We start from the raw sequence: 24,983 nt of genomic DNA, 5'->3' as shown, positions 1-24,983 counted from the left end.
CAGAACTGGTTTGCTCATATTTTTTTTGTGGTTGATGATATTGAATTTTTTTTGAGGTTGTTATCGTGCATGATGATGCCATTGTTGGCTTTTTAAATTGTGCTAAAATGCAGTTAAAAATTACCATATTAACCACTTTAGTGAACGCTTCAGTGGCATTAAGTACATTCACATTGTGGGGCTAAGATGTCTTAAAACTAGAGTCATCTTTGTTACCTGGAGTAAAATAATTTTTTCTATTTCCAAAAGTCTATGTATTTTTTTTTAAATAACACTTTAGGGAATAGAGCAGTAACTATGACATAACTGAGCCCTTCATTCACACTGGCCAGAATCAATTGTTGGATAGCAGTAATAGCCCTGCTAACATTTACTCAGCAGCACTTACTCCTGGTAAAGAAGTTTCACGTCTGATCTCATTTACTCTACATAAGCATGTAGTTATCTTGCCCAGCTTTTCAGACGAGGAAGCTGAGGCATAGTGCAGCTCTGTGACTTGCCCTTGTTCTCCTAGCGCCAGAAGCAGGATTTTGATACTCACTTGCCAGAGGCTGTCCTTGGACCACTGTGTGTTTGACTGTCCCAACTTCTAGTCCTCGGCAATTACTTATCTTTAAGAACAATAAAAGTGCCCTGGCTGGTGTGGCTCAGTGGATTGAGCACTGGCCTTCAAACCAAAGGGTGGCCAGTTCAATTTCCAGTCTGAGCATATGCCTGAGTTGCAGGCTAGGTCCCCAGTAGGGGGTGCTCGAGAGGCAACTGTACATTGATATTTCTCTTCCTCCCTCTCTTCCCCTCTCTAAAAATACATAAATAAAATCTTTTTAAAAAGTAAAAAATAAAAGGCAGGGATAACCCCTGTCCCCCAGAAGGGCTCCTGCTGCTTTGATACTCACCTTTTCACTTAACAATGTATCATCCAGGAGAACTCTACTGGACGTAGCCCAGAGCTTATAGATCCATGTCTTGATAAAGCTCCATCCTACCACAGTGAAGTGGTTGCCAGCCTTTTCCCCCATGAACAAGGCCTTGCACTTAAATCCAGGCATACCCTTACTTATTTCCTTAGTATAACTTCTTAGCAGATGAAACTGCTGGGTCAAAGCGCAGGCATTCCTCTCAGGACTTTTGATACATGCTGCTAATTGCCCACTGCCAGCCCCTCTCCAGATGCTCTCACTCTCGGTGGACACAAAGACAAGGTCAAGGTAAATGCCAGTCCTTGCCGCCATACCAAGCCACACCCAACATTTGGGAACATTGGGCACATTAAGCAACATCAATAACCTCTACTGTGGAATGTGTATCTCATAAGCAGCTTTGCTCAGAAACCTACTGAAGGTTGTGCTGGTCTAAATGAGCCAATAAGCCAAGACAGTAGGCATGAGATCCGGAAGAAGGAAGGAGAACTCGAAGGAGGATGACGACGGGAGTCCTGGGTTTTGTCTTTTCTGCAAATACGTGTCCCCACCTGAGTGTCCCCACCATGCCAAGCACTGTGATAAGATATTGGCTGTTCGTTGGTGACAAAACACAAAAATCTCTGCCCTCGTGGGACTCCAATACCACTGGCTTGTGGTTCAGGGTGGGGGTGGAGACAGCAAGCATAATAAACAAATCTTATGGGATATTAGAAGGTAGTAAGTGCTGTGGGAGAGAAAGAAAATCAGCAAAGTAAGGACTCAGGAGTGTGCAGGGAGTTGGTACAATTTTGCACAGTTAGTGAGGAGAAATCCTGGGCAAGAATGGGGAACGCACACACTCAAGGGCTTCAGAGAAATACTGAAAATGATAGATTCTCTAGTGGGTTTCACCACGTAAAGGTTGTTAAATTAACTTACAGACTAGTTTTAGAGAGAGAGTGGAGAGAAGAGAGAGGGAGAGTGAGAAACACCCATTGATGCCTTCATTAGTTGATTCCTGTGTGTGCCCTGACTGGCAAGGTCTCTTGATCAGTTCCCAGGGAGGCCACATGCCTGGGTTGCAGAGAGATGAGGAAAACCTCAGAAAAACAGCCATACTGGAGAATAAGCGTAAACACAGTTTCCTAGGCATCTCAACTCATCTCATCTCAGCTGTCAGATATTTACTCGTAGTACAGATGCACTGATTCAACCAGTAATCATCACACTCCACCTTCGTAGGACCTGGAGATGAAGGAAAGTAGGAATCAGTTGACTCTTCACTTTTCCCAGACGGGCAATAGATAAAAAATGATGAATCAATATATCAAGTATCTTAATTTAAAGTAATAAAGATATTATTTAAGAATTTGGACATAAACCACAAGATCATTCAAACCTGTAGTAAGTAGAATACGAGTATGGAGACTGAGGCAGGGCTTCTGTTTCTCATTACAAGCCTTTTTAGAACCACTTGGCCTCTTTATCATTGATGGAAATAAAGAGTAATAAAATGCGTGCTTGTTTCGGCAGCACATACACTAAAACTGGAACTACACAGAGATTAGCATGGCCCCCAAGCAGGGATGACAGGCAAATTGGTGAAGCATTCCATAGTTTAAAGAACGTAGCTGTCTTGTTCATGGAAATTCTAAGAAGCTCTCAGTCATGAATGTAAAGCTGTGCGTGGATCTTCCCAACGTCAGTTTTAATGTGACATAAAAACTGAATAAGAAACCAAAATTATTATCAACAAAATTATGAATTTTGATACATCCAGGTTGAAAAACTCTATGTAGTTCCTGAAAAGAACAGGGCAAAGCTCTGAGGGCAAAACAAGGTACAGAATATAAAACTGGAGTCTTTTAACTCTTTTTTAAATCAGAGCCTATTACAACAAAGCATGGCCATGCAGTTCTTGAGTATCTCAGAGTAGAGGAAGGGGAGAAAGAACACAGTGAACACTAGAGCCTAGTGGGGCAGCAGGTGGAGCCCACCTCAGGGCTCGCCCCTCAGGGAAGGGGTGAGGGGGAGGGGTGATGTGGTCCTGAGAAAGGTGACTGAGCAGAGAGCAGGAGCAGGGCAAGTGTGGCAGCTGAGAGAGGAAGGAAGGACAGTTCAGTTCTTGTGGGGCCTGAATGGCAACCAAGGTGCAAAGCCCAAGCCAGGCCAGTCCAATCCTCAGTCCTGGCAAGAGACAGTGTATGTGGATCAAGTTACCGCAAAACTTAAAGGCATAAAGCACCATTACCTAATGTGTTCTGAGTCAGGAATCAGGAGCAGCTAGGGTGGGGGGAGAAGAGATGGAATTGGCCATGTTGGGATACACTGGTTGGTTGTTAATTTAGGGAACCTCCAGTTTGGAGAACACTGGCTACCTTGTTAAAATTGTGAGAGATAGCCCTGGCTGGTGTGGCTCAGTGGATTGAGCGTGGGCCTGCGAATCGAGGAATCGCGGTTCAATTCCCGGTCAGGGGCACATGCCTGGGTTGCAGGCCGGTTCCCAGTGGGGGACGCATGAGAGGCAACCATACATTGATATTTCTCTCCCTCTCCTTCCCTTCCCCCTAAAGATAAATAAATAAAATCTTTTAAAAAATGTGAGAGATATTCCTCCACTTCACGTTTAACTAAAAAAAAAGTAAATGGCACAGTACTACATATGCCAGTTTATAAAACAAATCCAAACAGAAATGTGAAAAAAGTGCAGAATCACATTGCAACTGTGCCAGCTGTTAATGGTGGAGGGCTTTGGCACCCTCAGAGAAATGCGGAGGATAAGTAGGTTTGCGTTGTCTGGTGGTCCTTAGGATCATGATGGGGTGGGAAACGAGGTAACCAGGAGCAATGGAAGGGGGAGCATGATGTGGCCCCAGAAGCAGTGCAGGGGTGGGAACCCGGCAGGTTGAGGCCACGTCTGGTCTGCAGGGTGTGGTGAGGGGTGTTGGGACTCAGGCTCCCAGGCGCCCTCCTGGCTTCCAGGCCACCCTTTCACTGGTTTAGAGGACAATGCGTGTCCCTGCTGCTTTGACATGGCACATGCCTCCCTTTGGAAATCCTAACTAGCCCCACCCCTCACAAAGGATTCCTAGTGTGCTGTACCCCATCTTGGATCTGAGGTTCCACACTGATCTAGTGCCTCTGGGTGCCGCCAGCCCAGGGTACAGCAGAGCCAACTGTATCTGTGTCGTTTTGGGGGCAAAACTGGTCAGACTAGTCAGACTGGTCCTGGAGTTCTGGCTCAGAAAGAATGAAGACAAGACCCTTACTCTCAGGGAAAGTTTATTTAGAAAGTCACAGAGGTAGAAGTGAGCCATAGAAGAAATGGGCTCAGGATACAAATTACAGAGCAAAATAAAGGCCCTTGCAGCTCAGGAGAAAGAGGCAAGGAAAACGCGCGTGGGGGGAAAGGGGACAGGGAAAGGCTTGGGGGTGCTCCATGGAACTGCTATGGGTCCTCAGTACTGAGGGCTTTTATATGGAGGTCTCAGGAATGGATCTCAGAATATTCACCTGCTTTCCGGCTGTAGCTCCTCAGGGTTGTGATCATTGATTGGTTAGCACCAGGGTAGAGGGTCATTAGTCATTGCAGCTCGCTTCTCTGGGTCTGGAGCTGAAACCCAGCTGAGGCCTGGCATCATCTCCAGGGGCTATTGCTTAAGGGAGGGTAATGAAAGGACTTACAGTTTTGTCCCACTGCTAAGCACCTGGGGCTCTCAGCTCTGGTGGCATGTGGCTACCTTTCCTACTCTGCTCATGCTATTTAACTGCCTACCACAGATTCACTGTAAAAGCCCTGTTGCTCAGACCCAGCCCCAATTCCGGGGTGTGGCTGCTGCTGTCCAACCCCCCACTGCTAAATCCCTTCTCCGATGGTCAGCCTCCAGCCCTTAGTGCACCTTCCCCTGTGATGTCTTTGTCATCCTGATGTGGAGCCAGAGGCTTCAAAAGGGATCCCTCCAGCATCAGGGACCCCATGTGGTTGGCACAGTCTATATGTGTAAAGTGAAAGCCACTGGTCTCCCAAACTTGGCAGTCCAGGAGGCTCTCGCTAAACCAAAAGTCGGCCCTGGGGTCTTCCCATTCACCCACATTAAACAAGCCAGGGAGATGCTGGGGACACACCAGTCACCTCCCCAGGGGTCCCATCCCAGCCTTTCAGTGAGTCACCCTGACTCACCACTGAGTCAGGGACAAACCCAGCATCACCACCTCTGCCCACCTGGTTCACACCCACACTACAGCAAGCTTGTCCTCCCATTTCACTTGTCTCTGGTCTCACTGCTACCTCACAGCCAGCCCCTCAGGGCCTCCTTGCCACCGGTAGCACGACACCCCCTAGCAACTTGAAGGCATACAGTGGCAGCCTCAGACTCAAAACCAAAGTGGGCAGGCCGGTGCGAGGGCTGGTGGAGGGGGAATCTGGGTTAGTGTTCAATGGGTGCAATTTCCGTCTGGGGTGACGAAAATGCTCTGGAAATGGTGGTGATGATTGCACAACAGTGTGTGTGTGGCCTGACACCAAGAGCCGGTACACTGAAAAATGCTAAAGATGGTCGCTGCTATGTGTATTCTACCACAACTTGAAACATAAAAATGAGCTCTGGCTGGTGTGGCTCAGTGGATTGAGTGCCAGTCTGTGAAGCAAAGGGTCACCAGTTTGATTCCCAGTCAGGTACCTGCTTGGGTTGCAGGCCAGGTCCCCAGTAGGGGGTGCACAAGAGGCAACCACACATTGACATGTCTCTCCCTCTCTTTCTCCCTCCCCTCCCCTCTCTCTAAAAATAAATACGATCTTTAAAAAATAAGTAAAATAAAAATGAAAAAAAAGGACCCTCCAGCCACTGTCCCAACCATTCTGAACTTCCTCTGCAACAGCTGCGGGGCCCGGCTCCAGTCCTCATCCCTAGACCACTCTCCAGCCCCAGTGGCCATCAGTTCTCTAAGGCACTAAGCCTGTGTGTCACTGGCCTTTGTAGGGCAGTTCCCTTTGCCTGAAGTGCTCTTTCTTCCCAGCCAGAGCTGACGCCTGTCATCTCTGGTGTCACCTGGCTGGCCACCATCTCAATCAGTCCCAACCAGTCCCTCCATGATTCTCCACCCAGACAGGTCTTAGTGACAGGTCTAAGGGAGACTCCCAGGGTTGTCCAGGCCAAATGCTGGCCCTGATGCTCACATTCTCTGGGACTTAGTGCCCTGGACAACAAACAGGACACCCCTCTGGATTTTTGGCAGGAAATGGAGCAAGTGAATACCCACAGATCACTAGGACAAGGCCTGGCAGCACCACAAAGCTGACAACCACTGCTCACCTTCTAACCTGCCCTCGCCTGGGGACCTCTGCCAGGGCCAAGACTCAGAGGTGGGCTCCAGCTGCAGGGCACAGACACTGGTGAGCAGGAACTGCCCACCAACACCAGACAGGTTCGCCCACAGCCGTGCAAACACCAGAGCGCAGGATGGCTCATCACACCCTCCTGGGAGTGGGATCAGGAGACAGGGTTGTTCAAAAAAGATGCCAGAAGAACTGGAGCCTGAGTGATTTGAGGGCTCAAGAAGATGGAGTGGGGCTGGGCAGGTAACGAAGCAGCGGCCACAGCCAGGTCAGGCGCCCTTCAACCATGCCCTCTGCACCCAGCTGAGGAGCCTGGGGTCCCGGGGCCAGCATGGATTCCTCTGAAGGTAGGGGAGCAGCTGCTGGACAGTGTGCCCAGGCCCTACACAACTCTGGTGTAAAGAGCAAGACCACAGGACCCCTCACATACACCTGGGCTCCCAAACCTCTGCAGTGCCCACCTGAGGCCCTTCCCTGCCCATCTAATTTGTCTCCAGGATCAATACTTCCCTGTTCAAAATTCCAAGATGGATCTTTCCTTTCAGCCCACACAATAATCAAACTTCTGGAGTTGTCTATATTCACTGTCCCCAAGCCCATTCCTGCCAACTTTCAGCTTTCCAATGTATTGCCCGTGGCTTCCCTGCTCCAGTCTTCATTCATTTCCAAATGACACGCCTGCCCATGGGTCTGCAGACCTCAGACACAACCTTGTAACAGAAAGGGGCCCTGCCATCACTTTCATGGACCCCACAAAGCCTCCTCCCAGGGCCGAGCTGAGCCAGAGTCCAGCCACTCCCAACCCTAAGCCACAAACACCCCCCACCCCCCAGGAGGACCATCAGGGTGACAGTGGAAACAGCAAGAAGCCCACTTTGAAGCAAAACTCGGAGACCAGGCAAGTCCTGTGGGGTACAAGGTTTATCCAAGCCAGCTGCCTCCAGAGCCAAGGCCATCCACCTGAGACAGGGTTCCTACTCACTCCCCAGAGACCAGCTCCCACACGACCCAGCACTGACAGTGTCCAGATGGGGCTGGGTGTCCTTTCCAGCTGTAGTCCTTGCCTACTGCCGGGCCTCCTCTGCCTGCCACACCAACTCGCCCGAGATGTAGGTGGCCCAGACGTGGAGGGAGTCGTCGAGCATCACAAAGTCTGGGTCAGAGATGCACTGTGAGAAGAAGGCAGGGGTGGGGCTGCCCCCACTATCCCCAGCCCAAGACCGAAAGGAAACCAAGGTCCGGGACACAACTTGTACAGGATGCCCTGAACCAGCATAGACTGAGGGCCTGGAGCCAAGATTCCTGGCAGCAGGGGGACAAGAGATAAAGGTGCCAGCAGTACCTTGTCTGGCTTTGTCTCAAATGCCAGAAAGCCTGGTCTGATGGGAAAATGGGGCCAGACCAAGGCTGATGGCCAGGTAAGGCTGCCTGGACATAGGGAAGGTCTCACTCTTCTGCCCTCCCTGTTCCTGTCCCAGGCCTCCCAAGAACTCCTGAGTCTTCTGGCTGTTCAGGCCGCTCCACATAGGGCTCTAACCTGCATCAGCCCCGAAGTCCAGGGTTCCCTTGTGCTTTTCCAGTCCTAGCAGCTGGGCAGGGTGCAGGGACGCAGCCTCCAGGGCGGACTCCACACTGCAGCCTGCTCAGGAAACACAGTGGGTAACATCCTCAATCCCCAGCTGGCCCTGTGGGTTCCCCCCTTCCCCCATCCCCACAGCACAGGAGCTCCAAGTCCTATGGACTGGGTTGGGGGACATACCCCAGGCCTCTGCAGCAGGTTGACAAGGTCCCTCAGTCCCACTGTTCCCAGCCACTCGCCCACCCCAGCCCTGCAGGAACCATATGGACCCAAATGCTCGTGGGCCCCTCCTCCGCCTGAGTCCCAGGGAGAGCACCCCACTACAAAGTAGTAGACTGGGCATCCATGAAGCCACTTGGGACTAGATGCTCTGCCCCTACCCTCCACCAAGGAATAAAATAAACCCAATTCTCTCCATCCCCTGTATCATTCCCCCCGACCAGGCCAGGCCACAGTGTCTCTTGCCTCCCAGCCTGTCTCCTTGCTGCTCTAAGCAGAACCTTAGATCTTGGTGACCCTCAGCCCCCCGCATAACAACCCTCCCCTGGGTGCTGTGGAGCATCCCACTGGGCTTAGCCAACCAAAGATACCCTCTGCCCACTTTCCCTGGAACAGACAGTCCCCCGAGGCGGCCACATAGCTCAACCCTGGAGCCTTAATTGCCGCTTTGGTCCCTTTCACCTCCCCACAGCTCTACACCTGCCAAGTCTTGCAATCCCATAGGTCCCAGGCCAAGACCATTCCCTTAGATGCCATGGTTTGGGTGCCTGTCACCCTGAGTTCCAGCCATTTGCTCGCTTGTCCTCCTCTCCCCCTGCCTGTAAACTCCCTACGGGTGGGTTCTTGGCCACATTACCAGTGCCCATCCCCATGGAACCCCACTGGACATGACAGACTAGGGATGTGGGCACAGGACCCTGGTGGTCCCCACTGTTCCCTCCAGCCTCTCTCAGATGCAGCCTCCACTCCCAACACGCACACACACCAGCCTTGCTGACCTGTGGCCTGCAGGAAATGCCGAACACAGACATCCATCGGAGCTATGCTGCCGCTCAGTGTCTTCGTGCCTTGAGAGCAGAGAACAGGCTCTGGGGGGCCGGGAGGGGAATGGGGGGCCACCAGGTACACTGGATGGGGTGTGGGTTAGCAGGGATCACCGAGGCTCTTGCATCCCACCCAATGGGCTGAGGGGCTCTTCTAATGTGGGCAGCCAGTGGGGACAAGGGTCACTCACCTGCCACATAGGCCGTCAGCCCATCTACCTCCACCTCCTGCTGCCCCAGCGTATGACGGCCATTGCCCAAGCCCAGGGCAGGGACAGCATCAGTGACCAGCACCATCCCTGGGGATGAAGAGGCCTCAGAACCTGCCTCACCTGGTATTCCTATTGCCACCACCCTGCCCAGCTGCTCACCCTGGGGATGGGCCCGGTGGGCAATGCGCAGGGCAGCAGGGTTGGTGTGCATGCCGTCAGAGATCATGCCATAGAAGATGTGGCGACCTGGAGGTAGCCGGTCACTGGTCAGGAGCCCCACAATACCCGGGTCACGGTGGTGGAACTGGGCAGGGTCAGGAGAGAGAATGCTGAGCCATACCAGGAGCCTCAGATCCCACCCACCCGGGAGCTGCGCAGCACTCACAGGCAGCATGGCATTGAAGAGATGGGTGATGAAGGTGGCACCGCTCTGCACAGCTTCCTCTGCAACCCTCAGGTTAGCCACTGAGTGCCCTGCACAGGGGCCTTGAGTCAGATTCTGCAACCAGCCCAGGCCCCTCCAGTGGGCCTGCCCCCTCCAGTGGTGACACTCCCCCTCACCTAGGGACACACAGATGCCACGGGCTGTCAGTGCCTGGATCACCTCATGGCTGCGGCCAAGCTCAGGAGCCAGCGTCACGATGCGAACGTTGTCCAGGGACCCGTAGGTGGCCAGAACATCATTGAAGGCATTAGCCTCATAAGAGCGCAGGTGGGCCTCAGGGTGTGCACCCCGCTTCTCCCGGCTGATAAATGGGCCCTCCAGATGCACCCCTGAGAAAAGGGGAGCAGATGGCTCCAGCAGGCCTCCCACGCTCTAGTCCCTGCTTTGGCCCCTCTCATCTGCCCGCCCTACCGCCCCATTTGGGCATCTGGAGATGTACAGGCTGCCAACAGGTCCCCAAGGAACATTCCAGGGTAGGGTCAGGGAGAGGGGTCAGCCACTCACCGAGGACCCCTGCCCCATGGGGACCACCACTCTTCACAGGGATCTGAGGAAGGACCTGGGGGGAACCAGCTGTTAAAAGCCCTGCCTCCCATGGCCCAGCACCCAGATTACAGCCCAGCCAAGGTCAAAGTTCAGAGCCCAGCCCAGTGCCCACTGGCTTCCCACTAGTTATTAGAAGACGGTCAAAGACTCCCAATGGTCAGGGAAAGCACGGTACTCAGAACAAGCAGCACACAAGGTCAGGAGCACCAGGAATTGACAGGCCTTGGGATGTAAGACCAGCCTGCCTGTGAGGACCGGGAGAGTCCCCAGGCAGGGGGTTAGGTGCATAGACACTAAGGGCAGCTCCACCTGTCCTGGCCCTCAAGATGACCCGAGTCCTAGCAGCAGCTGGAACACAGTGAAGTGCATGTCCTGAGGGACTGGACCCAGACAGGGCGATGGGCCTGGCCTCCCCGATGGCAGGAGTACATGCAATCCAAGCAGAGTGAGGGGGCGAAGCAGGGGCTCAGGCATCAATGGTGCAGCCACGCTGTGCCTGGAGCTGGACACAGTTGGGAGAGTCAACTGTGTGACAAGTGTTCACACGATGCAGTATCTTGGAGGCAGGCCGGCAGGCAGGCAAGCATCCAAGCAGGGAGCCCATAGGATACTGCAGAGTCCCTGGGGTGAGCCTGGGACAAAGTACAGAGAAGAGGCTCACACCCAGTGTGACAGAGAAGACAGGAAGGGCAGGATGACTCGGGAGTCCAGCAAGTAGAAGCTGGGCAGATGTGGGCAGCACAGTGGGAGCAGGTAGGAAACAAGGCCCACAGCCCCCAGGGGTTCAGGCCTTGGCAGCACCTGGTGCTTGGAGAAGTGGGGGGACCAACAGCGGGAGTCTCACTGAAGAGCAGCTGAAGCCCCAAGTGTGCCCCAGCAAGTGTCTAGAGAAGTAAACCAGACAGGTGGGTAGAAGTGGATAATGGGGCAATTAAATGAAGTTTATATTTTTAATGCTCCTGGAATGTCACCAGTCAGGACTGTTCCCTCTGAGCAGAACAAGAAAACTCTTCTCTGGGGATTCGATCAGTCCAAGAGAAAAGATTTAGGGATCTCACCCTAAGGGTGCCCTGAGGAACCTCCCCAGGCTGGGTGCTCCTGGGGGCTGAGACAGCTCTCCGTCGGAGCAGGTGACCGAGGCCTCCCAGCAGCATGGGCCAGCCTCTGAAAGGACACACAGAAAGCAGAACAAATGAACAAATGACGGGTACACCCAAGGAGGGGAGGACTTGTGAGAAGAGGTTTCACACCCATGAAACAAGGATGGGATGTTAGAAAAAAAGAACGTTCCTGGGGAAAAGCACGCACTTCCACATGCAAGTGTCCCCAAAATGAATGGAAGCACTGTCAGACGGAGGTAGAGTTGCCATGCCACAGGAGCCACCATGCACGCCTTCTACCTCACATCGTAAAAACAGGGCAAAACAACCTTTGCACTGGGCTTAAACAGCACTGTGCTACGAAGAACTGTTTGCGAAGATCACAAGAAATTATTATGACTACTGAAGTGAAAGTTAAAAATATCACTTACAATTACATTATCCACACCAACAAAAATGCCTTCCTTCTATTGATGTAATTGTTCTCCTTTTCCTTCTCATAAATACCCAGTGCCTTTGTCTCCAAATCAGAACAGTATCTGGACTTCCCCTCAAACAGTACTTTCCAAAAACTATTTTTTAAAATCTCAAATCCTTGACTGCCTCTCACCTTAAAATCCCTTCTTATTTTTAGGTTAACAAAAATGTACACTTAAGCAAAAACAAAAGGGGAGAGAGAGAAGAAATGGAAAATTTAAAAAGCTAAGAAAATGTCCAGAAAACAGTGTCAACAAGGAAGGAAGAGAGAGAAATGAGAGAAGCCGTTCGGGAGGCCCAATAGGAGAGTAACTCCCAGAAGGGAAAGACAGAGAAATGAGGGAGAAAAATCACCAAAGAAATAATTCAAGAAAAACAGCCCTGGCTGGTGCAGCTCAGTGGGTTGAGCACGGGCCTGCGAACCATAAGATCGCAGTTCGGTTCCCAGTCAGGGCACATGCCTGGGTTGCGGGCCGGTTCCCAGAAGGGAACCCACAAGAGGCAACCATACACTGATATTCTCTCCTTCTCTCCTTCCCTTCCCCTCTAAAGATAAATAAATAAAATCTTAAAAAAAAAAGAAGTAATTCAAGAAAAACAACCCCCCCTTGAACTTCCAGATTGCAACTCTGTTTGGGGAAGATGGGGGCCTGGAAGGGCATGCTGAAGCCTAGCATAGTAGATGAACTGTCCCCAGTCCCCAGCGTGTCACCCTGAGACTTCAGAACCCAGTGACAAAAGGAAGATCCTACAAGCTCCTAGAGGGAAGAAACAGGTCACATACAAAGGATCAGGGGTCAGATGGCTTCCAACTTCTCATTGGCAACTCTGGAAGTTAAAAGCCAATATAGCAATGCCTTCACAATTCTAGAGGACTTCCAGTCAAGATGGCAGCGTAGGCAGACATGCACACTCTTTGCATGTTTACAACCGTAACAAAATTACAACTAAAATATAGAACCACCGTTGCTCAACGCTGACAAAAATCTAGTTGAGTGGAAGACTGACAAGTACAGAATTAAAGAAACCACATCCATCCAGATGGTAGGAGAAATGCAGACGTGGAACGGCCCACATCCACGTGTGGTGGATAGAAATGCGGGCGGGATATCTCAGGAGCAAGGAGTCCCAGCCCCACTCCAGGCCCCCCAACCCAGGGTTCCAGTGCCAGGAAGATAAGTCCCCACAACGCCTGGCTGCAAAAACCAGTAGGGACGGAGTCAGTGGAAGAAACTGCTTGAACCCCAAGCAGTTCCTCTTGGAATCCACAGACTCACCTACTCAGACTCACTCCCTCTGGGCTCTGGTGACAGGGTGGCAGCTTGAGCAGCACTAGTGGTGTGTAGGAGGAGGCTGATGTGTCTGGCATTAAGGTGAGCAGAGACCACTGTCCCTTTTCTGAGCCCTCTCCACCCCAAAGAGCTGACAGACTGGTACCACAGCCAAGACTCCAAGAAATGGCTAATACCGTTTGACCAGCCTTGGAGATCCCCAGAGACTCCACCCCACCCACTTACACACCCACCCAAGCTGCTTTTCCACATGAATGGTCTTGCCTCATTTTTCACAACTTCCTAAATCCTCTCAAACAGGCAGCAGCTAGCCTCAGTGAGCTTGAGGCCTGGAACTGGCAACCTAGATTCACAATTTGGCTTTGCCTGGAAATCTCCAAGGCCAGCACCACAAGCAGCCATCTCAGATTGCTTTACAACCCAGGTAGGGTGGCCCAGGGCAAACACAGGCTGATCTTAGGGCATACCTCCTAGGAAACCCCAAGGCCAGCACACCCAGTGCACAGCTGCAGGCCACATTGAAGCGCCTCCACCCAGCCCCTGCACAGCTGATCCTCCACAAAGGGTGGAGGTTGATGGTCAACGGTCACAGCCACTCCCTGCAGCTAACTAGCCTCGTAAATACCTCCCACTGATCTGCCAACAGCAACCAAGGCCCAACTACAAGAGGGAGGTGTACTCAGCCCCTATGAAGGGTGCACCTTGAGATATGCAGCTTGGATGACAGGGGAAGCTGTGTTACTGGACTCTATAAGACACCCACTACCCTAGGCCACATTACAAAGACAGGGAGTCAAAACAGCTCTACCTAGTACACAGAAACAAACACAGGGAGGCTGCCAAAAGGAGGAAACAAAGAAACATGGCCCAAATGAAAGAACAGATCAATACTCCAGAAAAAGTGCTGAACAAAATGGAGATAAGCAATCTATCATATGCAGAGTTTAAAACAATGGTTATAAAGATGCTCAAGGAACTTAGTGAGGACCTATGCAGCATAAAAGATCCAGTCAGAAATGAGGGACACGCTAACTGAAATATAAAACAATTTACAGGGGAACAACAGTAGAGCAGACAAAGCCGAGAATCAATGATTTGGAACATAAGGAAGCAAAAAAAAAAACAACCTATCAGAACAACAGAAAAAGAGAACACAAAAAGACGAGGCTAGCCTGGCTGGCATGGCTCAGTGGACTGAGTCCTGGTATATGAACCAAGGGGTCGCCAGTTCAGTACCCAGCCAGGGCACATGCCTGGGTTGCAGGCTGGTTCCCTGGTGAGGGGCACACAAGAGGCAACCCCACATTGATGTTTCTCTCTTTCTCTTTTTCCTTCCCTTACCCTCTCTAAAAATAAATAAACAAAATCTTTTTAAAAATAAAAACAACAACAATAAAAAAAACAGGATTCTGGGACAACTTTGAACAATCCAACATTCACTTCATAGGAGTGACAGAAGAAGAAAAAGAGCAAGATATCAGAAATCTATTTGAAAAAATAATGAAAGAAAGCTTTCCTAATTTGGTGAAGGAAATAAACATACAAGTCTAGGAAGCACAGAGAGCCCCAAACAAGATGGATGCAAAGAGGCCCACCCCAAAATACATTATAATTAAAATGCCAAAGGTTAAAGAGATGAAAGGGTGGGTGTGGGAGAATGGGTGAGAGGTGAGGGCATTAAGAAGACAAATAGGCAGTTACAGAATAGCCATGGGATGTACAGTACAGTACGGGAAGTGGACTAGCCAAAGCACTTATACACACGACCCAAGGACATGAACAATGGGGTGGGGACTGCCTGAGGGAGTGGGGGGTGCTGGGAGGAGGGGGACAGAGGGAAAAAAGTCAGGACACTGAAACAGCATAATCAATAAAATATAATTAAAAATAAATACATAAAATTCTAGAGCAAAATGGCTATTCACTTAGGATTCTAACATAGCCAAAACATCAATCAAGAGAATAAAGACATTTTCAGACCTCTGAGATCTCAGAACCCTTACAAGTCATGACCTCCCTTTCTCCAAAAGTCACTGGAAGCTATGCTCCACCAAACAAAGGCATAAACCAGCAAAGAGGAAGACACAGGATACTGGACAGAAAGACCCAGCAGAAAGAGGCCAAAGGACCCCCCAACCAGGTGAGAGGAAGGGGACTCCCAGGACAACTCATCCCAGTGAGACCGGCAGCCTGTGCTGGGCAGAGGTCTCAAAGGCTTCCACAGAAAGACAAAACAAATGGAACCTTGGGCTGTCTAAATACCCTGAAAGGAGAAAGAAACAACGGGCACAAAACCTGGAATTGAGTTAGTAGATTAAAAAAGCAAACAAACCCCATGTAAACAGAGTAGTAGCTCCAAGGAAAACAAGAGTTTACAAGTAAGGAGAGTTAAATGAGCTACAATCCCTTTACACAGTCCCGACGACTAAGCTAACCCAAATTACAATAGACTATTTGGGAAGACTAAGCTAACCCAAATTACAATAGACTATTTGGGAAGGATGCGGTGCTGGGAGAGCACAAGAGGGCTCGAGGGGCCAGAGAGGGCCCATCCTTATCTTTCACGGTGGGAAGGAAGTAAATGTATACTGCCTGCCATAAACTGAAAAGTCAAGGAGTACCAGCATAGTTTGTTTAAACATAAGGGCAAATTCCAAAGGGTCAACTGAGTTAAAGGTGATTGTCCCTTGGAGCGAAGGGCTGCTATTTTTCCTAATGAGCCATGTGACATATATAAACTCACTAAAGATTAAGGAAAAGACAATGAGTGGGTTTTACAAGGGAAACTGAGAGCACTAAGCAGAGAGGACCGAGTATCAAGGGCAGCCTGGAGCTGAAGGGAATGAGGGGCCTACAAGGGAAGAAAGCAGAGGGAAAGGTCAAACTGCAGAGGGCACATGATCTTGTCTCTGCAGAAATGGACCTCAAGCAGAGAACAATGCAAGGAAACCTTCCTCCTAAAAAGGTAACAAAGGGCAAGGGTAGAGAGGAAGACCACAGAAAAAGAGCAGGTGGTCTTGATGGACCAGAACATGACATCAAAGAACCTGGGTAACTCTAACAAAGTGGCAGTGCGGTTCTGCTCAGTGTGAAGGGGCCCTGAAGGAAGGTGGGATGGACGGGAGTTAAAAGCTGGGGAGATATCCAAGTAAACAGTCCTGTAGTTTCTAAGATGATACCTGAATTTTATTTTTCATATTCAAAGCCCTCCATGATTTCCACTGTAAGTCAGTTTACTCTCTGTATCCAAGGTCTTAAACCTGTATTTAAAGAGGATGGTGAGCGCAGGGGAGAGAATGTAAGACAAAAGTCCTACTGTCCTTCCCTAAGGAAAAAGACCTCACAGTCTGTATCACGATGGGCAGATGTGCTTATGGGGGCAGATGGGCAAGCATCTGAACCAGCTGGTGCATTAGACACCGCAAGGCCTTCCAAGCAGAGAGCTGGGGTGCAGGTGAGCAAATGCCTCAAATGGCTGGAATGTGCCTAGGGAAAGAGCAAAGCCTTTGCAGGTAGGGAGGGAATGCTTGGGAGGATGGTGTTTATCCTGCAGATAAGGGTGAGAGAGGAGTGTGAGTGAATGTGCTGAGCCCTGTATCTTGGGAAGGGCACTCTTCACATTAGGGTAACAGTTACTAAGCCTCACTGGTGGGGACTGGGAAAGGGGAGGACAAAGAACAAACGGGCAAGAGGGCGGGCATGTTCCAGGATTCCATGTAGGGTAAATCATGGAATGATGACCAAGAGATAACAGAACCAAGTGCCAGTTTGCAGCAGGCAAATGAGTTTGATTTTTAGCATTTGATAGGAGAGCTGGGAGAAGTTCCCAGAAAGATGTCCACAGCTGACATTTGCTAAGTGCTTAACATGTACGAAGCACAGTGCTGACTCCCAACAGCCCTAAAAGATGAACACCATTATTATTCTCACTTTAGGTTTGAGGAAACCGAGACTCAAGGACAGGCATACCCCAGTCTCCCAGCTGATAGATGATAAAGTCAGGAGCCCACATCTACCTCCCACAGCTCCTGGCTCTGGGTGTCCACACACCCAGGAGGAAACCCCACGAGGGTAATGCAATCAGTGACCCTGGAATGGATCCTATATTAGAAAGGAAAAAAACAAAACAGAACAACAACAAAAACCCTACAAAACTGGAACAAACACGGTAGTTTAAAGGATAACTGTTATTTTCCTAAACTCAATATGCCCACTGTGCTCACACAACAGAATACCCACATTTTTGAGTAACAATTAAGTTTTAAGAGGTAAGAAGGCATGACATACACATACACAACCTACTCTCACACACCTTTGGAAAAAAAGAGCATGCACACATGCACAGAACATGAGACCCAATAGAACACGTCAAAGAGCAAAGTGAAGACCCTGCATAAAAAGTGAAATTTCTTAGCCCTGGTTGGTGTGGCTCAGTGGATTGAGTGCCAGCCTACAAACCAAAAAGGTCGCAGGTTCGATTCCCAGTTGGGGCACATGCCAGGGTTGTGGGCCAGGTCCCCAGCTGGGGCATGGGAGAGGCAACCAACTGATGTTTCTCTTGCACATTGTTCTTTCTCCCTCCCCCCCCTTCTCACCTGGAAAAGGCCAGAAAGTGGGAGAGTGTGGGGTAAGAGGGAGACTGTAGGGTGTAGGCAAGAGCAGCACAGGAAGCCTGGGTTAAAACTGGAGCTTCTCCCTGGGAAGTATGTTTACCACATACCACTGGCACACTATGGGGAGAAAAGCCTGAGAAGCAGCTAAGGATGTGAGGAAGTCCCCAGCGGCCTCCGTCCAGCAGGCAGTTTCTGGAGCCTGGAGGTAGCCAGAATGCAGGATAGGAGAGGCAGGTGAAGGTGCTGAGGCAGCCAATGTGCAGGCCTAAGGGGACAGTCAGAGAGGAAATGAGGGAGGAGGTATTAGGGGAAGGGGTAGGGGTCCAGAGAGGCAGGCAGAGGGACACCTGAATTTGAGAAAGACCAGAGGACAGGACCCCAGGACTAGGTAGAGGGAGGCCAGCAGGTTAAGGTCAAATCCAAGTGTTAGGAGGCATTTGTGGGGAGAGAAGAGATATTTAAGTTAAAGACCTAGCTGCTTCTCAGGCCCCCTTTGCATGAAGTCGGGAGCCTGACCTTACCTTGTGATAAACCTCAGGTGGCGAGGTGACTAAGGTGGGACAGAAAGAGGTGACTCCATGTGATAGGATCCTCTGGGCCACCAGAGCTACTCCCGAACCCACGTCCTCTGTGGCCTGAGAGAAGTCAACGCCAAATCCACCTGCGGCCACAGAAAAGAGGAGGTAGCACAGTGCTCCAAGCCCCTCCCCTGGGTCTCCACCACCGGGCCCTGGACCCCACCATTGATCTGCACGTCGATGAAGCCAGGTGCCAGAATGCAGCCTCCACAGTCCCGCTGCTGGTCGGCCACGAGCCGCTCCTCAAAGAACAGCTTCTCTGGGTCCACAATGTGGCCCTCCCGCACCCACAAATCCTCCCTGTGAACAGAGGGGCCGGGGCTCGGATCAGCGGCCCAGCACCCCGCCCCCAACTGAACATTACTGGGCCCTGCGCCCGCCAGGCCCACCCCAGCAGTGCCAGGCCCCGCACCCACCGGCGCCACACACCACCTGAGCAGCTTCCGACCCCGCAGGATACGGCAGTTGGTGAACTGGAGCACCGGTGCCTGCGCACTGCCCTTCCCGTTGCGCATCTTGAACCGCGTGAGGTGAGCTGAGCTGAGCGACCCTAAAGCCCGCAGGAGACTGCTTCGGCTAGCTTGCGGGGTAGCCTCGCTCATGTGACTTCTCAGCTGACTAGGGCACTGCACCACGTGATTGACGTGCCCACGTGACCACACACCCAGCGGCCCACCCCCTCCTGCTGGCCCACACAAGCGCTGCACACAGGCATCCAGTCACATCCAAGAATTTTATTGGACAAGGCTCCAGGCCCGGCAGGCCCGGTACACTGCCCCACAGTCAGGGCTGGAGGACAGTGATTCCATCCAAAGTCTCAGGGCACACGGTAACCCCACAAAGCAACACTCTAAAGATTACTATATAGTTGGGAGACGGGAGGGTTGCTCCACAAACGTGCGAACAGGTCAAATCTTTATAAATAAACATCCAGTGAAAATGACAACTCGAATTCATCCTTATACAGAGCACTCTAGGGCAGGTAGAGGGGTGGAGGTGGCCAGAAACCAGCATCCGCACTGGTCAGGGGACCTGGATGGGTGATGAATGGGCCCAGATGTCCACAGCACGGGGCAGTGGGGGCAACAGACGATGGGCACTAGGACACTGCGCATTTACAAGACCAACTACTGGGGATGGGGGGCAGCTTCCCCGTGCCTGTGTGTCAGGCTGTTCATTCTGGAATGAGGAGAGGGTGGTCTTTACATCATATTCTGTGGCTGGTGGGCTTGGAGAGGGGCTACTTTGTGGAGAGGATGAGGGCGACGATGAGACCATAGAGGCCCAGCACCTCTGCGAAGATGAGAATCAGGATCATGCCCACAAATAGTCGGGGCTGCTGGGCAGTGCCCCGCACGCCGGCGTCCCCCACAATGCCAATGGCAAAGCCAGCTGCCAGCCCACTCAGGCCCACACTCAGGCCAGCGCCCAGTTGGAGGAAACTCCTGGGGGAAAAGGACACAGGAATAGACATTAGCTGCTTGCCGGGGAAGATGGTGGAAATGGGCCACTAGCCAGATGCCCATTCCCCAGCCGCCGTCCCCCGCCCCCCAACTTGTGCAGTGGCAGGGGGTGGGTGTGGTGAGAGGAACCCAGCACTCACCTGTAGAGAGTGATGCCTTCATTCAAGGAATTGGCAATAAGGACTGCCACTACTAGGCCGTAGATGGCAATGATACCAGCCATGACCACTGGGATGATGGATTTCATGATCAGCTCTGGCCGCATGACAGACATGGCTGCAATGCCGGTGCCACTCTTGGCTGTACCATAGGCAGCACCCAAAGCTGTTGGGGGTGAGGGGAGGCAAGGTGAGCCCAGAGCATCTGAGGCCAGGACCCTGGGGGTAGCTCTAACACAGTTGAGGGCCACCTCAAGTTATCACAAGCAATGGGGAGACAAAGGTGGCACCCAGCCAGGGGCAGGAAGTGGCCCTCAGGGGAAATGGTCACAGCAGAGCACTCAAGGAATCCAGGTAATTAACTGTTCCTTTCTCTTACCAGGTCCTTGTGACTGTTGGCTGTATAGCCTATGTGAGCTCCTGCTCTGCTAGAAAACCCCCACCTGGGCTCACCTGAACTTCCCAAGCCTGATATACCGACCCCGACCCCATATTCCCAAGCAGCTTTAGCTCAGCTGCTTACAACCCAAAAGGTGGAACTCTTAATAGCCCAGCAGCAGTCCCACAGGGAAACAGGCAGCTGGGCCCCTGATGCCTTGCTGGAGATTCTGGACACGTTCTATCCCACCTAGATTCTCAGGCACTCAGGTCAGAGAAGGCTTGGGAAAAACATGAAATGATTGTGTCAGCAGCCCAGATGTCAGGCCAGGTTCGGCCCCTGCTGGCCCTAGGGCTGTGCCCAGGGACAACATGCTGGAAGAGCCCCACTGCACACAGGGCCTGACCACTGGTCAGGGAAAGCAGTCTGGCAAGTCCTGGCCTCCCAGGCTAGTTTCCTAACTCCCCAACACCCCCAGCCCTAGGACACACTGCTGGAAGGGCTGCCATCTGTATGGATAGGATGAACCCATCCTAAGCCACACAGCAGGCCTACCCCCTTAAGTTTGGAAAGAATCCTCTCTAAACAACCAGATAAAAAGGATGAGCCAAGGAGAAGACAGGGCACAGGAAGACAATGGGTGTGTGGAGCCATCATCCAGCCCAATTGTGAGGCCTCGGCAGACCTCCCAGAAGTCTAGCTTCTGCCCAAGGCCTCCAGTAATGAAGGCGGGGGCTCTAGGGCAGCCTGTCTCCTCCACTTACACTGCCCTCCTGAGAATTCCCCTTTTCTGGCTTCTGGCTTCAAAGTCTAGACTAACTTTTGCACAGAAAAGAGCCACAGAAGGCCAAGGCAGCTCTTACGACTCCCGTCACCTGTTCTCCAGGGTCCCACTATGCTTCTTGGGCAGAGGACAACAGGGGTAGAAGACAGAAAGAACCAAGACAATCCTGGCCATTCCTCTGCATGTTTTATTCATGTTTGGGCCACAAGGTGCCTACTCTGTTCATCACTAAGCAAGGGTAAGTTCAAAGGGACGCTGCCTTCTCAGGGCTCTAAAAATCCGGTGAGGAGACAGATATGGCACCTCCAAGCAGTGACATGTTCCAGGAGAGTGGGGAAGTTGGTGATGGAGTCTGGGGAAATGCTTTATAGAGGTGACATGTGAGTAGAGGAGTGACAGTGAGCAGTAAGATTCCAAACAGCATTAATAGAGATGCTAACCAAGATGGCACTGGATGGAGGGAGAAGGCAAGGGTGGGGGTGGGGGGGATCAGCACTGCCTGCCTCCTTTCCATGGTCCTGGAGGTACCTCAACACTGCCTTGCCTAGACTTTCAGTGACTTCAGCCTGCTCAGGCCTCTGTCTTCATGAACCTCTCATGGAACTCTCCTGGTTACAGCACCTTCTTTGGGCTTCAACTGCAGGCCCTGAACAAAGGCTATGTCACATATATGCAACAGGCCAGTGCCATGACTTGTTACTCAAGAGGGAGGGCACATGCTGCCACATGGCAGAGTTTACATGGAGATCATCTATAGGGAACTCAGTATCGTAGCCAGTTGCAAGAGGCAGGGAGTCACCTGGACCCTTCTCTTAGAGGACAGCAGGGAGATCATGTAGTTGGAGCCAAGGAAGCTACAAGAGGACAAAGGGAAGAAAAAGGGATGACCATCAGGAGAGAAAAGCAGTCTGGCTGGGCAGCAGCAGGTGTCTGAAAAAGCCTTGGATGCCAGCTCCAAAGGCCAAGCCTGATAGGGCTCCAGATCCAGTGGGAGACGATGAGAAGACTGTGATCAGACGGCCGTTCCGGGAACACAGGACCAAACAGAGGGAGGGCACCATTAGCAGGGAGGAAGTCATAGAAAATATGGAAAAGGAACAACTGAAAGCTTTGTGGAAGGTATGATGAAGAAAGAACTGACAGTACATTTTTTTTGGTCATAAGTTAAGAAAAAAGGGGAAGCTGAAATGGGAGATGGGGACTGTGAAGGCCTGAGAGTTGAGTGGGCCTCATTTGGTTGTAAGAAGACCAATGGTCATAAGAAGACCAATCAGCAAAGCACTACGCAGGCCAAGGGCAATCTAGGCCAGGAGCTGGGGACAGCTTGGAATCAGCCAGGCAGCGACACCTGATGCCTGAGAAATGAGGGGCTTGTTCACATAGGTACAAGGAGGTGGATGAAGACAAGCCTTGGAGAAAAACATGTTTAAACAGAGAAATGAAGTAAAGTCAACCACGTCAAGCCCAATGTAGGGAAGGGAACAGGAGTGAGACTGCATTCAGACCAACGGAATGAGTGGCCTCAATCACAAGGAGCCTGGGGCAAGCAAATAACCCCCCAGCCAGTGCTATCCTACTCTCAGTAACTTTCAGAGACCTGCTGGTGAGGGTCAATCTGAAAGTGCCAAGTAAGTTCTAGAAGAACAGAAGCACCTGGTAAAGAGCGAGGCCAGGAGCTAGGTACAGACAAGGGCTCAGGAGGCAAACTCAGCTTCAGGAACAAGTAGTGACAGCCAGAATCCCATGTGGGCAGGCATCTGTTTTGTTCATTGATGTCTCCATGTGCTTGGCACATAGTAGGAGCTCAATCAAGACTCGCTGAACGAATGAATGAAGGCACAAGCAGCACCCCATAGGTGGCCAGGCAAAGCAGAATCCTGGAGGCAAAACACAGAATAGGCTGGGGTAAGGGGGCACAGCAACCTGCTTGGAGGCCCTGGAAAACAGCCCCTGAAGATGTGGAAAGAGCAGGCGTTGGCTGGGAGGGAAGGGGAAGTCCAGACCACTTCTCCCACCACAAATGACCTCTTACTCGCACATGATGGGAAGGGCAGAGCTCACTCAGTAGCTCGTGACTGACTGAGAGGCTCAGGCAGAGGGAGGCCCCCAGGAGAGCAGAGCCCCCAAGTCCCCACCTCAAAAGTGTTTACAGTCAGCAGAAACTGTTTGGTGTTCAAACCCTCAACATACCTGCGTAGGGAGCCTCCCAATTCACCAAGTCGGGTGGGGCAGGGCGTGGTCATCAGAGCCATAAACCAGACCCAGACCGGGCCAGACCAGTCCATGGGGAGTGCCTCCAGACCAGTCCATGGGGAGTGTCTCTAGACCAGAACTCACCTCCCTGGGTTGCACATTCCTGAGCCTACCCCAAAGGTCCTTCTCCCGGGTAGACCAATCTTCACTTAATTCAACACTATAGGACTGCCAAGATTCAACTTCAAAAACAGGGTGCCATAAAATAAACCCTGAAAGACCCCTTTCTCCATACCTAGGGCCACCCCTCCCAATACCAGGCCTCAGGGAAGGAAAGGAAGGTTATTCATTCTTTCATTCGCTGGGGTCAGAACTAGAAAACTCTCCTAAAGACAAAGCCCCAACCCTCTCAACACTGAGGAGCTGTGCGACCTTCTCACCCACCCCAAAGCAGCTTCTCAGTGAGTGACAACCCAACACTGATGCTGGCCAGACTCCCTTCTTCCTTGGCCTGTTTGATTCTCTACCACCCCCCCTCCAATTCCAAACACTCCCACCTCTGGGTCCCCGCTGGCTCTCAGCACCAACTCCTCAGCCCAGCTTTCCCAACCCACCCACACAAGGCTATTGGGAAACAGTGACAAGTCCTAACCGGAAGGACCTACCTCTGGTTAAAGACCCACCTAACCCACGCCAGGGTGGGGGGAGGGTGAGAACTGTGGACCTGGGCTAAGAGCGCTTGGGCCCGATTCCCCTGCCCCCGCCGTCCACAGACAGGGCCAGCCCCGCATCGGGGGAGCCTTCCGAGTCGTGATGTCACACCTGCCCGCAGGACTGGGAGGAGACGGATGCAAAGCAAGCGCAGGACCGCGTGCATCCACCCCAGCTCCCTCCCTCCTCTCCCGGGGCTAAGATGGCAGCGGCACTACCGCCCCACCCCCGCACCGTCACAGGCTTGGGGCAGAGGCCGACCTGTGTACCCCCGGGATACCCTTGGGACCAGCACTCCAGCTTAAACCCGTATGCCCTGCAGAGAACACCCGACGGCCCAGGCAGCCTTCTGGGCCCCGAACCCCGCCCGCGGTCACGTGAGGCCTGGGACCCCCCAAAAGCTCGGAATCACGTCAGAGTGACGTCACACACTGAGCCCCAGCGAGCTGCGGGCATGAGTACCATGCGCCCTGCCGCCCCCCGCCTCCCGAGTCCCTCCTGCCGCGGCGCTCACCGCTGAAGACCATGGCGGCCGAGGCGCCCATGACCGCGAAAAAAGAGGCGTACTCGGGGCCGCTGTTGGTCTCGGACATGTCTGCGGGTGGGGAAGGGGCGAGGTCAGCGGGCCGAGGTGGGGCCGAGGGCCGGCTGGGCGAGGCGGGAAGGCAGCGAACGGAGAGCAGGAGGCAAGCAAGGAACAAGCGATCTGACGGCTGCGAAGGCGATCGGCCGTCAGCCGCTGCGCTCTAAATATCACCACCGCAGAACAAAATGGCCGCAGCGACCGTGTCACATGACTCTGTCCCCGCCCCCTCGGTCGGTACCACTTCGTGCCGGTGGGGGAGTCACGGCCCCGGCACGCTAAGCAGCTCACTGGCCGCCCCTATACCGTGCCTCCACCCTGCCAGCCCTGACTCCGGAGTTCTGCTCCATCTAGGCCTCCGCGAATGCGCTGCGGCACCTCTCTGCTTCTCGCACCCCAGGGCGCTGCGCCCGTCTGATCCCCCTGCTGGGGCGGGGCGATGGCGTGCCACATTATCATATGGGGCTGGACGTGGAGGCGCTCCGCCTCCTCTGCGGCTGCGCGGCGCCAGCCGGTACTCGATTCTGTGGGTTCTTTTTCTTTGCATTTTGGGGCGCGGGTTGTTGCAGTTGTATTCTCATGGCCTTGAC

The 24,983-nt window shown here is 52.3% G+C and overlaps 2 protein-coding genes and 1 non-coding gene across 8 annotated transcripts; 1 reads left to right on the top strand and 2 right to left on the bottom strand.

The window, feature by feature from the left end:
* The first annotated feature begins 2,419 nt into the window (after nt 1-2,419).
* LOC118978908 (U6 spliceosomal RNA) lies at nt 2,420-2,523 on the top strand. Its single transcript, XR_005064803.1, has one exon. It is a non-coding gene; the product is annotated as a U6 spliceosomal RNA (small nuclear RNA).
* A 4,617-nt stretch (nt 2,524-7,140) lies between these two features.
* AMDHD2 (amidohydrolase domain containing 2) lies at nt 7,141-18,729 on the bottom strand. 6 transcript variants are annotated; one of them, XM_037034424.1, is made up of 11 exons: nt 18,552-18,729; nt 18,286-18,422; nt 18,066-18,205; nt 10,021-10,075; nt 9,633-9,845; nt 9,457-9,545; nt 9,231-9,375; nt 9,051-9,158; nt 8,815-8,904; nt 7,775-7,876; nt 7,141-7,390 (listed from the first exon to the last, which is right to left on the bottom strand). In XM_037034424.1, exons 1-11 carry the CDS (start codon nt 18,722-18,724, stop codon nt 7,302-7,304), a joined length of 1,341 nt encoding a protein of 446 aa, XP_036890319.1. In that variant the 5' UTR covers nt 18,725-18,729; the 3' UTR covers nt 7,141-7,301. The 6 variants fall into 6 exon arrangements, with proteins under 6 accessions (XP_036890319.1, XP_036890322.1, XP_036890321.1 ...); XM_037034427.1 differs by having other exon boundaries at nt 8,815-8,883; XM_037034426.1 differs by having other exon boundaries at nt 9,457-9,536.
* Nucleotides 18,730-18,836: 107 nt separating this feature from the next.
* On the bottom strand, nt 18,837-24,592 carry ATP6V0C (ATPase H+ transporting V0 subunit c). Its single transcript, XM_037034459.1, has 3 exons — nt 24,325-24,592; nt 19,726-19,909; nt 18,837-19,567 (listed from the first exon to the last, which is right to left on the bottom strand). The coding sequence occupies exons 1-3, from the start codon at nt 24,401-24,403 to the stop codon at nt 19,363-19,365; spliced, it is 468 nt and encodes a 155-aa protein (XP_036890354.1). The 5' UTR covers nt 24,404-24,592; the 3' UTR covers nt 18,837-19,362.
* Nucleotides 24,593-24,983: the final 391 nt, after the last annotated feature.

This window comes from Sturnira hondurensis, unplaced genomic scaffold (genome assembly GCF_014824575.4).
Source record: "Sturnira hondurensis isolate 20B ecotype Veracruz unplaced genomic scaffold, ASM1482457v3 Scaffold0022179, whole genome shotgun sequence".
Classification (NCBI taxonomy): Eukaryota; Metazoa; Chordata; class Mammalia; order Chiroptera; family Phyllostomidae; genus Sturnira; species Sturnira hondurensis.
This window is presented reverse-complemented; position numbering and strand designations above follow the sequence as displayed.